Source organism: Pavona decussata, unplaced genomic scaffold, assembly GCF_977016875.1.
Source record: "Pavona decussata unplaced genomic scaffold, jaPavDecu1.1 SCAFFOLD_324, whole genome shotgun sequence".
Classification (NCBI taxonomy): domain Eukaryota; kingdom Metazoa; phylum Cnidaria; class Anthozoa; order Scleractinia; family Agariciidae; genus Pavona; species Pavona decussata.
Window position 1 is genome coordinate 69,371 of NW_028145713.1, and position 13,804 is coordinate 83,174.

The 13,804-nt window shown below is 39.9% G+C and overlaps 1 protein-coding gene across 1 annotated transcript in view; it reads left to right on the forward strand.

Annotated features, from left to right (window-relative positions):
- Window positions 1-13,804, forward strand: part of LOC146453651 (uncharacterized) — a 33,561-nt gene that overhangs the window by 1,774 nt on the left and 17,983 nt on the right. Inside the window, exons 2-8 of the mRNA XM_085096258.1 lie at window positions 1,179-1,410; window positions 1,529-1,711; window positions 6,480-6,642; window positions 7,116-7,321; window positions 8,048-8,267; window positions 8,962-9,215; window positions 11,304-11,457. Coding sequence (XP_084952384.1) covers window positions 1,216-1,410; window positions 1,529-1,711; window positions 6,480-6,642; window positions 7,116-7,321; window positions 8,048-8,267; window positions 8,962-9,215; window positions 11,304-11,457 — 1,375 coding nt within the window. The 5' untranslated portion in view covers window positions 1,179-1,215. The remainder of the gene's footprint in view (window positions 1-1,178; window positions 1,411-1,528; window positions 1,712-6,479; window positions 6,643-7,115; window positions 7,322-8,047; window positions 8,268-8,961; window positions 9,216-11,303; window positions 11,458-13,804) is intronic.

Below are 13,804 nucleotides of genomic sequence, written 5' to 3' on the forward strand. Positions count from 1 at the left end.
GAGCAAATTTTCGACAGTGAGTATTTTACAATATGTCTCGAGGAAAATAAAAGAGACAGTGAAAGGGCAAAAATGTGGCAAGTTTATAATCGTGGTGTAACGACTTTAACTTCCTGCACTATTCATCCTTTGACTGAAGACAAACCGAAACTCATTGCTAACTTTTTGGCCCCCAATGCATGTCTGGCAGTCTGTACAATTCTGTCGATCAACGAACGGTCTTCACTATTCCTTATAACACGAAAAGAGGTAAAACAACTCGGTTTCGTAGTTGAATGTTTGTAGTATACGTAGAGTGAGAAATCACTTAATAGAAACAAACCAAAAGGGCACAGGTTGGACCCAGGTCCTTTTGACATGCCTTCTTTGGGAAGGTATTTCAATCAGGGCGGCAGTTACGCCTCAATAGGCTCTTCAGACAAAGTTTATGTAGCTGCTTCGTTTGCAACTTATAAGATAAAGCAATGAGGTCTTATTTCTGGCCGTTTCCATCGTCTTCTCCTGGATCCAGAGGGAGAGGAGGGGGGAATAGGTATGAACCCAGGCTCAAATTCCCTGAGCGCAACTGGAAATCGAGCCTACATGTAGTCCAATTTCCACCATTGTATTCAAGGTTGTTTATGAAACTCTCTGAGAGAGGAAATCATAGGGAAATATGATTAAACAGCATTAGGAATAATTCTCATTTTTTTAAGCTGCAGGCCTTCTTGAATGGAATTGTCGAAACTTGATTTTGCATCGGCACATTTCACATGAACGAACTATAGATTAAACAACATCTAACACATTACCAAACTATAAAGAAATTTGCCTTGTTTCATATTTTCCATCCCTTATCAACAGCGGCCACCTTACTTGTGGCAAAACTCTTTTGTTTTTACCCCTTCAAATTCAATATTTATCCATCCCTGTACAAGGGCTTATTCCGAGTTATTAAACTTCTAGAATTGTGACGGAATATGTCCAGTCGCATTAATGGGCCAGTATTAAAAACCTGTGTACGAACTAGATATATTGATACCTATATTTCCGCTAAATCTGGAGTTTCACAGTTAGACTTGATGGCGGACGACTTGTGGCATCTTCCTGCTTTTTTAAATATATATGAATTTTGTTTTTTAAATTAAACTTTAAGGAATTATTGCCAATCATATCTTTTTTATCTTACTGCTTTCCAGGTTAATTTACAGCAGTTAACGAAGAATCAGAGAGACAATGGAGCTTGAGTTTGTAGCTGTGCCAAAAGAGTTGAAAGGTTATGTTATCGGTAAGGGTGGCAGTGTGATAGAAGCAATTGAACAGAAATCTGGAGCAAAAGTTCTTTTTACGCCAAGGGAATTGGAAGGGTTCAAAGTCCGTGGTGATGAAGGGCAAAGAGCATGCGCGAAGAGACTCATATTAGAAAAAGTGGTAAGTTAATATAGCTAAAATAATATGTTCGTGATAGTGCAGTGGTAGTTTTCAGACAATAAAGGTAGAAACGATGTCCCCTTGCTTAAGAGAAAATGTCGTTTGACTTCGTTTACAGGCTGGAGGAAGAATAAAGCGCATGGAAAACAAATTCAACAAAGTCTGTTACTACATTGATGGTTGGAATCTGCCTGCCGACTGCAAACTTGAACTGAGCCAAGTGGTACTAAATAATGATAAGGTTTCTCAAAAATCACAACCGCAGTATCGACTGAAACCAGCCGAGGATTATGAGCTGCAGGTATACAATCATATTTTTTTGTTTTACTGTAGGGTCCTGAAGTAGACGTCTGTACGCCATGACTAAGAACGTAACCTGCGAAAACAAAAAGCTGTAAGATCAAGAATTGAAAGTGAGAAGTGATTATCGCAGTGAATTTTCCAATTTATGCAATAGCAAATAAGAAGCCTGAAAAAATTCAGGCTTCAACGGGATTCGAACCCGTGATCTCCGCGTTGCCGGTGCGATGCTCTACCAACTGAGCTATGACGCCACACATTGGGAGCAAGGTCAATTGTGGATTCCCATTTTCCCGTGAGAGGAGTGAAATGATGTCAAGTATATGAAATGACTCATATATGAACTGCGGATGTAGATGAAAGTGAGAAGTGATCATCGCAGTGAATTTTCCAATTTATGCAATAGGAAATAAGAAGCCTGAAAAAAATTCAGGCTTCATAAATTGGAAAATTCACTGCGATGATCACTTCTCACTTTCATCTACATCCGCAGTTCATTTATGAATGATTTCATATACTTTACATCAAGATCAAGAATTGTTATAATTAACAATTAGCTCAGGCTTCAGCGTACGTTCATCGAGATATGAAGCACGCGGGAAGTTTGAAGTGCACGAAAAATGCGTAAGAGTTGTGCAAGGCATCTCTAGCCTTGACTACGCAGGAAAAGAAGATCTGAGCAAGGGCTGTTGAAATTCAACGTTCGTTCTTCTTGTGCTTACGCTTATGTCACAGTTTTCACTGATGAGCACGGGGACGACATAAGCATAAGCAGAAGCAAAAAGAAGTCAACCGTTTCGTCCGCCAGTTTGCTTAACAACAAGGGGGAACTGGTGTAGAGAATATCCATGAAGAAATGGTTTTCTTTGCATGTGTCCCACCTTGTGAGTATGGAGGTATTGTTCTCACTTGCTTACCTTAGTTTTTACTCGTGGATATGCTTTAGCATCACGAGTGATAGGGGCGCTCGGTATGCAAATAAATCACTCGCTCCGGTGTAACCGGAAGTGGAATAATAGCCAATCCCACGTCGGAAAGAAGCGACACCCGTATATACGTCTGCGATCGCAGGTTAGATTTCTGTGGGTCGCCATTGCATGGCTTTTTTTTTGTGCTTTGAACGCATTTTCCCTGCATTCTCCATCATTAGAAGAAAATGTCTGACGAAGTGACAAAATAGTGTTCTTCGAAGGTGAAGCAAAAGATTCTCAACAAATGCACATTGATACAATTAAGAGCGATTGTTTACCGCCTCCACTCACCGAGACGTAAATCTTGATGTCGAAGTCGAATCGACGGTAGGTGAGAAGACAGGAGTTTGTGACCTTTCATGTATTGTTGAATTATCCGTTGAATTTTCTTTTACTACAAGCACATACGAATAATTCCGCTACGCTCAAGACGAAATAATTGAAAATTTTCTTTGCCGCACGCGGGTCGCGTCAGGCTACGGAAATATAACTGTTGACCGTTGTTATCAGCAATGTAATTACCACTTTCTGCTTCATTTTCCCGTAAAAAAGCCACACTTAAAGAAATAAAGAGATTTGAGGATCACAGTTGCCTTTCAACACCGTTTAGGAATACTTGTACTATTAATATCGGTGGAACAAATTTGCACATCCGTGGTTACGGTAAACTGAATTGCGCGTCTCCGCAGATATTTTCATTAAGTTTGGCAGATTTTCATTTAAATCAGGGAATCTAAACCTGCTTTGGCTTTCAGTGAACTCGCCGTTTTCCAGAGCCGTTAGCTATCCGTTCAGTACCTGACCGTTGCTTGATGGATTACTTTTATCTTACGCAGCAAAATTATTTGTCGCATCGAAATCGCTTTCGGTAAGCTGTGCGAAGTACGACTGAGGGACACGAACATGTGAATGTCAGTGTGCATATTTTCATCTGGTGAAGTCACAATTTAACTTTTTAATTCATGAGTCTTTACCCGTCATGAATTTAATTATTTTCAGTGTGTTTTACAAAAACGGGGCAAGTTTTTAATAAACTGATATCACTCAGGAAGTGTTCTGTTTCTGCCTTAAAATGACCAAGATATAAAAATTAAATGCTACAGTTGTCGGAAAGCTATTTGAATATCCTTCACAAATAGGGCCTTGTGCCTTGTGTGATCGAGACCTGAAACGCAAAATCTTCAAACTCAAACCGATCCATTCGACCAAAATTATGCGGAAATTCTGGTACAAAATCAAATTGGAACGGCAATTTTTCAAAAAAGGTCAGCTCGTTACGAAATCTTTTGGCATTTCATTTCGATCAGACACTCGGCTCTAGCTACTCCAGCAGTGATCGACATTATTTACCAATGAAATGTGTTTCCGTCTAACTTAACCCCAGATGCTTAAAAATTCTTTCCTCAAGGTGTTTGCTTTGATCAGTCGTCGGGTAAGTCGAAAACAAAGAATTAAGTGAAAATATAGTTGATGGAAAGTTCTGTTTCCTAAAATATAGTTGATGGAAAGTTCTGTTTTTCTAAAACTGTAAAAATGCACTTACAACTCCATCGATACCGTGGAAGAACAGAATCATTCGTCGAGGACGATTTCCAACCCTTTGAGGGTGAACGAAGGAATATCAAAGGATAATAAGCACCAGGCACAGAGTGATGTCTCGCGCTCGGATTTCTAGATCACGCCATCTCGCGCTCGGATTTTTGAAGCGCCACGTTTGAAAAACTAGTTAAAGTCTCGGCCTCAGATTAAAAAACTAGAGTCTCGGCGAGCCTCCAATTTTTCCTTTATACACCCTCTGGAAATATGTCCCTTGGGTCACCCCCCTCCCCACTGAAACATTAGGCAAACTGACCACCCCCGCCCTGGAAAATCAAATCCCTTCCGTGGGGGGAGGGTGTATGGATATGTTTTGGAACCACATATTCTGTTTACCGTAATGCAGCCCTTAAAGTAAAATTGCTTACCTTTATATCAGGTCATATAGGGCAAAGAAATCATTCCACTAGTATTAAAAGTCTTTTATTAAGTAAAGGACTGGGGACATCCACCCCAAGGACAAATTTGAAGATAGGAGGCAGCCACAAACAGCTGCATGACATTTGAATCCTCAAAACCAAAAAAGAAATGGTGACGCCTCCACCAAGGACATACCCAAAATTTGAGTGCCTTCCTTGTTTGATATCCTCCTTTACCCAAATACCTCAAATTTTTGTGAGGCTAACTCAAGTCTAAGTGGAAATGTGCTGCCCAGGCTGTCAAACTCTGACCCTGTTTATGATAAAAATATTTGCACTTCTCTTACCCTGTTTATGACATGAATTAATATTTCGAAATAGAAAAATATATAAATTTCTTACATTGCTAATCCGTTTTAACAATTTGTAGATAGTCAGAGAAAAAAAGTTGCATTCCTTCCCCCCTCCCACCCACCCTCGATGGGGGACAAACGCGTGAAGAGCCCTAAGAGCGTCTCCGCCATGACATCATCGTCACTATTACATTTCAAAGACCATTCCAAACTATTATAAACTAAAGCCACCTTTTAGTTAAACCCATGGCATCAACGGCCACTTAATTCCATCGTCATATCCACGAGTTAATGATAGTGTCACTTTGATTACTTACGCTTATGTCCTAGATCAAACCAGCGTTTTGTCATTCTTATGTCTTTTATCGCTTGAACTATTGTTGCATAAGGCCTGGTTTGCACGTTCGACGCAAGCTTAAGTATTATCAAAAGCCGACGTACATGAAACCTACGTGTAAACCGGTGCGACGCAAGCATAAGCCTCTCGTGCTTGCGCTTGTGCTTATGCTTTCGTCGTCTCGGTTTACACGCACGACGCAAAGACGGAAGCACACGCACAAGCACAGTGAATGGAACGATTTCCATTCTGTTGTGCTTGTGCTTGCGAGTGTTTGCGTCGTTGCGTCGTACGTGTAAACAGGGACGACACAAGCACAAGGAAAGGAAACTGAAAAACCGTGATAAGTTGTCAAGTGAACGTACATTCTGGTCCGTCATGTTGGAATAAAATCTCGCGCCAAAAGGCAGTCCAGCCGCGCGATGCTGCCAAATTTTCACGCTTCTGCGCTTGTGTGTGTCACCTTATGCTTATGCTTATGCTTATCGCACGTGTAAACATCCTTGTGCCTATGCTTGTGCTTATGCTTATACTTGCGTCGTACGTGTAAACAAGGTTTAATTGATCTCTCAATTTTCTTCTTCGTTTTTATAAGCCTCTGCTAAGATTTGCATTTCTTGCATTCTTATAAACTGGGCAAAATACCTTTATCCTTAAATGTCTACTTTTTGCAATGATTGCGTTCAGTTGTTGACGACGCTTCCTTTGTTGCGGGGTTTCCCTATTACGGGTGGTAGTAAATGTTACCTTGAGTTGGTCCGTTGTTATACTCATGATGTTTAGACATCATTGCCACCGTCACTCATTTCTTTCGCGTAGCAAATCTGTTCTTTGTTGCTGTTCATGCGTCACACTAGAATTCCACTTTTCAATCCGTCGGCCCTTCTTCCTGTTAAAGCTTTCTGGTGGGTTATCTGTAGGTTATCTGTACCTTCTTCTTCTTCTTCTTCTTCTTCTTCTTCTTCTTCTTCTTCTTCTTCTTCTTCTTCTTCTTCTTCTTCTTCTTCTTCTTCTTCTTCTTCTTCTTCTTCTTTCACTCACTCGATTACCTTCACTTTTCTCATGTCTTCCTCACACCTTGTGTTTTATTTTAAGATATCTGTTTTCGACTAAGTTTTATACATCATGACCGAGAATGCTTTTTTTGCTGTAGAAACACTGCCCTCCAATTGATGACTCAAGCTATCTGCCAAAGCTGACAGGTGACGCTTTGGAATCTCTCCAAAAAATTAAAACTGAAATGACAACAAAAAAGTACCTGAAGGCTGACATGTGGTGCCACTTTGGGGCGGTACTCATCCGCCGACCTGACGAAGGTATCATTACCAGTTCTCCTTACTGTTTAAAAATGCTTTGCCAAAGGCTTTCGGACAAAAAGATTACCGTCATTTCTCAATCTTCCATTAAAATTTTATTCAGATCGATGAATCCATATAGTGCAGTTAACGTTTGCGCAGTACACTCTTGAAACAGCCAACCATATTATTAATTTTGTCAAGAGCTAATAATTAGTTTGCTCTTGGTTTTGCACAGCATACCTGTAGTGAACTTTTAGAAGAAGCCTTTTGCGATTAATTATTGTTACCTACATGTAGGGCAAAGAGCTTTTAGTGGAAGGAAGCAGACACTACTATTACTATTTCGTTACTTTTACCATTCACACAAAGTGCTTCCCGTGGCCTAAAATCTCCGATGACTATCCATTTTCAATGTGCCCCCGTCAAAAAACTTTCTTAAAATTTAACTTAATCATGATACTAATTATTATTATCATATCTTGTACATGTAGATGCTAAAGGAGAGTGGACTATTGAAGAGGCCACAAAAAAGTTTCTGGAAAATCACTGGAAAGGTACATTTAATGGAGGGGTCAACCTGGACGAGAAAAACTTGGAAGAAAATATTGGCCACAGGACTCCTAAAGAATATGAAGATTATTCATCAAGATACGATTTAGCATTCGAGGCGCCATGTGGTCGTCAAATAAGGTTCAAGGTAAGGTCCGCGTATAATGTATGTGAACTCGTCTTTCTTGGAATGGTTATCTGAAATACTCAAAAGTGGTTTAAAATCACGATTATATATTGTTTTAAATCTAGCCTGTAATGTTGGCAACATTTACATAACTGCTAACGAATTTCTAATAAACTGCCCTATCAATCAAATATTGGATATTTCTCTCATCAAATTCGCAGTTTTGTTAGTTTTCTTTGGCGTCTTTGGAGTCCAATACATATACGACGTCATTGGACGTAATCATCGACACGTGACCATCTTACCTTGTGGCCACGAAACAATGAGCTATCACTTGATGTGAGAATGAGGTTCACATATCGCAACAAAGGGAAATCCTTGAGAGGAGGGTGGGGTGTGGGGGAGTAGTGTCTCCAGCCATCCATCGTTCAAACTTAAAATCCCCACCACATTAATAGTGAATTCACTCGGGCGTCCGAGGGCGAAAACGAAAAACAATAACAAAACAACAACAATAACATCCATATTTCCACCTGACTAAGTTTTCACCTCTGGCTCTTCTTTGTACAATTTTGCTTTTCCGAAGGGATAATCTTCTTACAGTTCGACTTTTTGAGTCGTCGCAAACTTTTAGAAACGTAACTGATACCTTTTTTATTATTAGATTTATGGAAACAGGCATTTTGTAGTGAGCATTTATATAATAAACAGGGACAGCAACGCGGGGCTCTTCTTCCTTTTACGCAGGTGTGGGTAACAAAGAAGAACCTTGGAAAAAAGTTGGAAGATGTACCAATCCCCTTCAGTGACGTAATGAACTTATTGGGTGAGGTACACTTTGTAGATGAATTGACGCGGTCACGATGCCGTGGATGGCTGGTTCTACCATCTCGAAGATATCTTCAGGCGGACATCTTGTTTCCTGGTTGCGAGTTTGATTGCAGACTCACTATTCGTGAACGATCAGGCATGTTGTGGCATGAGTAGTCGAGCTATTTATATCATGATGTAAACAATGAAACTTTTTTGTCTTAACAATGCAATTGTCAATATTTATGGCCCTTTAACTGTTATCGTTTAATTTTTGCGCTTGAGTTGTGGATATACATTTTATTCTATTACTAGTAGTTAATAATGCAGATAAACATTAGGCAAGGATCTGTTTATGACAAGAATGGCAATTGATGACAAACACTAAAAATAAAGAAAGGCTTCCGTCCCTGTTATATTCATGTATCGTTTCGCCCTTGCTACAAGCCGCAGAGAAGCGTTGATTATCTAACGCTTAATGTCGATCCCTTTCAGTTGGACAGAGGCTTTAAAGAATTCCTTTTTTGTTCGGGTTTGCCGCCAGGGGAATGAATTACCTCTTAACATTAAGGAGTCGAACACCCTGTTAGTCTTTCTTACGAACTTGATTGTCCTCTTTTATGATAAATTTAATGCAATTTTTTCAGTGTAATTGAATTTCGTTTTGTGTATATATAATTACTTATTGGTCAGACTATTTATAATATATTAGGTGGTTTATTCAAAGGAATCTTGTATTCTGTGTGTTAAGCTTACCTCAGATTCATTGGATTGTCTTCTGCAAAGTAAATTAACTTGAATAATTCGATTTAATAACGCAAATGTCTTATTTATTTATTGATGTTTTATAGACAATGCTTTTGACACCGACTTTGCTCCAAAAGAAGACACAATAAATGCCTTGTCAAGATACCTATCCGAACTGACTTTTAAAGATGACTTTGGACTTCGTCTCCCAGTGGGGAATGTTCCTGATGGCTTTCGGCTATCCTATATGCGATGTTCCAAAAGAGCAGTGTATGTAATCAAGGAAGGGTTTACCATTATTCTTTCAAAGGAAAGCTCGTCCCAAAGTAACGTCACAACGAACGAGTCTAGGACATCGGTATGGACACTATATGAGAATCACTTTATACTTTTGTATTATTTTAAAAATCCCAGTTCTAAGTCTAAATCTTATACAAATTCGTCGGGGGTTTGCGGTGGGCTTAGCCTGGAAGGCTTGTATTGGGGCAGCGAGGGAGTTGGGAAGGGGGGGGGGGAGGGGGGGTGGAAGGGGTGGGAAGTAGTGCAGCCAACCAGTCACGCATTTTGCAGCCAAACAACCAGATATTACAAAGATTACCAGCAGGCGTTTTTACACTAGACGCTGTAATCGACTGCGAGTAAACATTTGGAAGATAATTATATATTATGTTAGTTGTGTAGCACGGATTACAGCTGAGCAAAACGAGAAACTTGCTACGAGAAAATGTGAGTTCATCCAAAAATTACTGGAAACAAGCCGGTTGTCCAAAACTTGGCCTGACACAGCCATCTTGATATATCCTAATGAACATGAGTTTTTACTGGCAGTACCACTGGGTGGCAGTCAGAATGGAGAACGCTGTCCCTTCTGCCGTAAGTCTTATTTAATAAGCCAGCTATCGGGCCAAGCGCTTTCAATGTTTTCAAGTGTTTGGAAACCCAATGAACCACGAAGAATGAGTGGTAGAAATTATTTCTCTAACACATGTAACTGGAAATAGCCTTCCACTGCATGCTTCATTCAGAAGCCTCACTGCTTCATTCAGCCTGTGGAATGCAGTTATGTTACCTGCTTTTCTTATCAAGGGCTCTTTTCTTTTTTTCTTACTAAATATGCACCATTGGTGTAATTTGTTCAAGTTATTAGGGGAACACAATGAATTACACGCTGCGTTTACAACTTGTTGTGTGCATTCATTTTGTGTAGACGGACAAAGAAACAGTATTTTATTTATCCATTGTAAGCTGTGGGTGCTGGTTGTTCCAAAGTTACAGAGAACTAGGAAAAATTGATCTGAAGAGGCAAAGGCAAATCGTTCAATTTAACATTTAAATCAAGCTACAGTTCAGAACTCCGGGAAGCGTTTTTAACAAGAGGTTTTTGGCTGACTAGGTGATTTTTATGCGCGAGCGATGCGCGAAAGTAAATGATACAATTCGGGCGTTGTTGTACGGAGAAACAGCGGGGTAAAGCTTCGGGGAGCACTAAAATTTGCAGCGTGGCACTTGTTAAATACGCCAAGGTACAGGGCCGTTGTAACTCGTCCGCGAAGGCGAAGTAGAAATAAATCTTTAACAGAACTTGAATCCACAACTTGTTTATTCCTTAACTATCGCACTTACACTTCTGCGTCTTTATAAAAAATAACTCACTCTCACGACTGGTAATTCAAAGTTGTACAACGTACGAGCTGCTTTTATATGTAATAAAATTAGTTTTACAGTAGAGTAAATAGCTAAACACGTCGTTATTAAAAATCTAGTCTTAGAAAGGATATTGAAACTGGAAATGAGACAGCTGATAACACTTAGAGTTGGCTATAGAAATATTGCGCTGGAACGATGCAATTATTACTATTTCCTGGATGTTCACCGAAAGTCGATGAGAACGGGAAAATCTAAGAACCTGTATGTAAACAGCTTTCGTTCATAATGTAACAACGATCGGAACTTTTGCCCTATGCTAACGGGTTGTGCTCGATTTAATATTCCAAAACACCTTACGAGCACGGCTGAATAAAGTAACAGTCATTTCGACGAGTAATTCACATGTAAAGGTTATAAATTTTCTAAACACTTAGCTGAAAATACTTTTCGATTTCTAAGAGATTGAATTCCTTTTAAACACTACGTAGTCCTTGAGACAAATTTTCGACAGTACCGAGTTTTACGAACCAGTATGGCAAAAATGCTAGTATTTGTTGAGCTTGTTTATAAACATGCAGTTTTAAATCGTTTGCTAATACATGTACACTGACAAGCACGTGTGACGTTCAACGTAATTTTTCGTAGGGTTTCCTCACTCATCCACCAAACCAGAATGCGGTTTTGTGGTTGGCTTAAAAAAGTGTGAATATGTCAGATAAGGAGTGTTATTTCCATAATGCTTGCTTCCGTTTAAACGAGAAAATAAATTTAATTTTGTCTTATTTTTTATTTCTGATAGACAGATTTTCACCTACACTGCAGAGAGTGGGACGATTTACTTAATAGTCGAGAATGGGAACCGGAAGTGATAGTGGAGAAGCTTCCTGAGTTCTTCCGGTTTGTTAGGAAAGTGCAAAGTATTGTTGCTCGTGAAATGAAAGATACCGAAACAGGTAAGAAAAAACACTCAAAAATGGTGTATTATTGTGATCTGGGCTTGATCATCATGTTCACATTAATAGTTCATAAACAGGGGTAAAACGGTTAGCCCCTCCTTGAAGCGTAGGAAATTTGAAAGAGCGTTATGTGCAAGGCTTAATTCCTTTATCGTGTTATCTTACTGTGGAAAACCCATCCTTTGGTTTGGGATTGAACTTGGGTTTTAAACATTTTTTGCTCGTCAGTTTCATTTTGTTCGTCTTTACTTCCTTCCTTCTCTCTCTACCCCCTCCTTTCATCCATCCTTTCTTTCCTTATTTGTTTTATCATCATCATCATCATCATCATCATCATTCTCTTTGTCGTCATTTTTAGTTAAAGAATGTTAATTCAGTTACAATTAGCTAACCTAGTTTACGTGAATTTATGGTAAATTAGCTGCAAGAGGCAAACGGAACAGATCACGTTGTCTACTGCTGCATGTATGGGCATTTCTGCGCGAACATTTAAATTCTGAGAGGAGATTGGTATACGCCAAGCTGTGAAGAGGTTTGAAAACTAGTACACCTTTAAGGTTATCTACACCTTATCCAGACATGTACATTACACCAGGTGAAAACGATACGTAACTCTGTCGTCTCAACAGCTCGTCGTTCAATGATAGAAGCAGTAGTACGCCATCATCATCATTATCGATAGCATTATCTCGCTTATCATACATATTAGTCGACAAAACAGCTTCGCTGTTTCCACTGCACTTTCACAAGACCCATGATTTAGGCATGTCCAATATACACAGATTGGTACGGTCTGATAAAACAATTTTGCGTCCTGGACAGGCAGGGAAAGGAGTAGTCAGTCCGTGAACGGTCCGTTAATGACACGCATCTCTTAAATCGTCAGGGCAAGTCATACTTTGACGATCCATAAGGTCTGAACAGAGGGTGAGAGTAGTAGTCGGTTTGTATACGGGCCGTAAAGAGCCAATTCTCAAGTTAAGAAATAAACCGCCAAAATGGCAGGAATTTCAAGAAATACAATTAACAACAGCCAGCAACACAATCAAACTAAGGAGGCTATCCATACATATATGACTCATTCTACAAGCGTGTGCAGAAAGGGTCACGTTTGTTAACAAAACAAAGAATGAAAGCACCCTCAGAAAATGTCATAAACTGCTCTCAAGGCAAAGCCTACAAAACACACAAGAACGGAAGGGTCTTGAAATCTCACCAGGTTTATTTAGAAAACACAACAAAAGCTTAAAAAGTCCGCTATTTCCCGAAAGTACATGTACATTGTTCCTCTGTTTTACACAACTGCACATGTACCGAGTGTTACTAGGCAGCAGTGAAATGTAATAATACCGATGAATATCATGACATCTCCCCCTTTTGAGGAATAAAAAAAAAGCATAAGGAAAAACTTACTTGAACAACATGTACTGAATCTGAACTGAAGCTAATTAAGAGAACTTAGAAGATTGACCTGTCCCTTTAAGAGGATTACAGTCAAGTGTCCATTCAAAGTTCATTTCTAACAATGCTAACACTATCGAAGTCACTCTCTATAACGAACTGGTTTCCTGATAAGTCTCCTACTGGAGGTCCTCTGTTCTGGTACAAGATCCAAGTTGCTTGTGGGGTTGGTGTTGCTAACTTCCGGAGCGGAGTTCTCCTCCTGAACAAGTTTGGTGGTAGTCTCACTATTGGTTTCTGGAATGGGCGAGTCCTCCGCTTGTGGATCTTCACGAGTGGATGGAAGGATTCTCCTTAGGTGCCTTCGATTTCTTCGCAACATTCGATCACCAGAGTCAATAATGTTCGATCTTGGGCTTTGGTCTTTATTAACGACTTAGCTTCTGTAGTCCACTGCTTCTCATTATCTAGCTTGGTTCTTACCCAGTCTCCTGGTTGGAGTTGAGGTAGTTCTCTCGTGCCATTCCGTCCTCGCAACATTCGATCACCAGAGTCAATAATGTACGATCTTGGGCTTTGGTCTTTATCAACCACTTAAGCTTCTGTAGTCCACTGCTTCTCATTATCTAGCTTGGTTCTCACCCAGTCTCCTGGTTGGAATTGAGGTAGTTCTCTCGTGCCATTCCGTTTGTCGAAAGAGTCCTTGTAGCCCTTTTTTCTTTCCGTATCTGCTTTCTTAACAGTTGCATGGCATGGAAGCTTAGGCTTAAGGACTTCGGTCATTGACGATAGAGTCGTCCGTATCTGTCTTCTTATAATCAGCTCAGATGGGGTACTTCCCTATGGCTGGGATGGGTGTTGCACGATACGCCATAAGCGCAAGGAATGGATGTTCTTGTTTCATGGTCCGCTTGGAGATTCCTACTCCCCTTTCTGCAGAACC